The sequence below is a fragment of the Polypterus senegalus genome, chromosome 14, assembly GCF_016835505.1.
Source record: "Polypterus senegalus isolate Bchr_013 chromosome 14, ASM1683550v1, whole genome shotgun sequence".
Taxonomy (NCBI): domain Eukaryota; kingdom Metazoa; phylum Chordata; class Cladistia; order Polypteriformes; family Polypteridae; genus Polypterus; species Polypterus senegalus.
In genome coordinates, this window is record NC_053167.1 from 3,638,441 (window position 1) to 3,639,503 (window position 1,063).

The 1,063-nt window shown below is 44.9% G+C and overlaps 1 protein-coding gene across 1 annotated transcript; it reads right to left on the reverse strand.

The window, feature by feature from the left end:
* Nucleotides 1-320: 320 nt before the first annotated feature.
* LOC120514483 (histone H4) lies at nucleotides 321-708 on the reverse strand. The gene has a single exon (XM_039734882.1). The coding sequence runs from the start codon at nucleotides 694-696 to the stop codon at nucleotides 385-387; it is 312 nt and encodes a 103-aa protein (XP_039590816.1). The 5' UTR covers nucleotides 697-708; the 3' UTR covers nucleotides 321-384.
* Between the last annotated feature and the right edge of the window lie 355 nt (nucleotides 709-1,063).

The following is a 1,063-nucleotide window of genomic DNA, read 5'->3' on the forward strand; positions in this document are numbered from 1 at the left end:
GTTCATGAAATTGTTAAACTCGAGAAGAGCTACACTAGTCATAGGAGTAGAACATTGACAGGACAAATCGTTTGAGCTAGCTGTACTGGAAATCAAGCTCGGAAAAACAGCACTCTTGGAAACTATGCTCAGCCTAATAGGGAATCGATAAAATTGTCGCTGGTACGTTAAGAATGCAGCAGCCTTTAATCAGAAGTGGATTGTAATCAGTAAAACGCTCGATCCTTTGGAGCGCGCCCATCCAATTGACTGACTCAAAGAACAGTTAACTTACCGTAAGATTATACAACACTGGAAAAACTCTCCAAGTAGAACACGTATGTGGCTCTGAAAAGAGCCTTTGGGGTTGGGTGGGAATTTGCTTTGTAAAGCTCCAATCGACATTTAACCTCCGAATCCGTACAGAGTACGACCTTGTCTCTTCAAGGCATATACCACATCCATGGCGGTCACGGTCTTCCTCTTGGCGTGCTCCGTGTAAGTGACAGCATCCCGGATGACATTCTCCAGGAACACCTTGAGAACGCCGCGAGTCTCCTCATAGATCAAACCAGAAATTCGCTTCACTCCACCTCGGCGGGCTAGACGACGGATAGCAGGCTTTGTAATGCCTTGAATATTATCTCGCAGCACTTTACGATGACGCTTTGCGCCACCCTTACCAAGCCCTTTTCCTCCTTTACCACGACCAGACATATCTTCAGGATGTTCAATCAAACTTGTGATAACAACGCTGGCAATTACCGCTCTAATATGAATGGAAGGACGACCTGCTCGAAAACAGCCCAGGAAATGTCTGCGCGGGCTTTTAAAAAATCGCGCTTTGTTTTGGCTCTTCGGTTTCTGAAAGAAAGACGCAGAACAAAGACGCTTATTAACCACATGAAAATGAATATCAATGCGCTTCCAAAGGAGTGACATAGTTCTGCCTTCATGAACCTTTACTCCTTTCTTTGTAAGTCCCGTTCTGCACATGTAACTCTGGTAACTCGCACCTTTTCAGCCTCTTGGGCAAACACTGCTTTGTGGTGAGTTTAAATTTTGGACGATGGTTTTCTTTCTA

Coding starts and splice junctions, on each gene's coding strand:
- LOC120514483 (XM_039734882.1), bottom strand. CDS start 696: ATGTCTGGTCGTGGTAAAGGAGGAAAAGGGCTTGGTAAGGGTGGCGCA.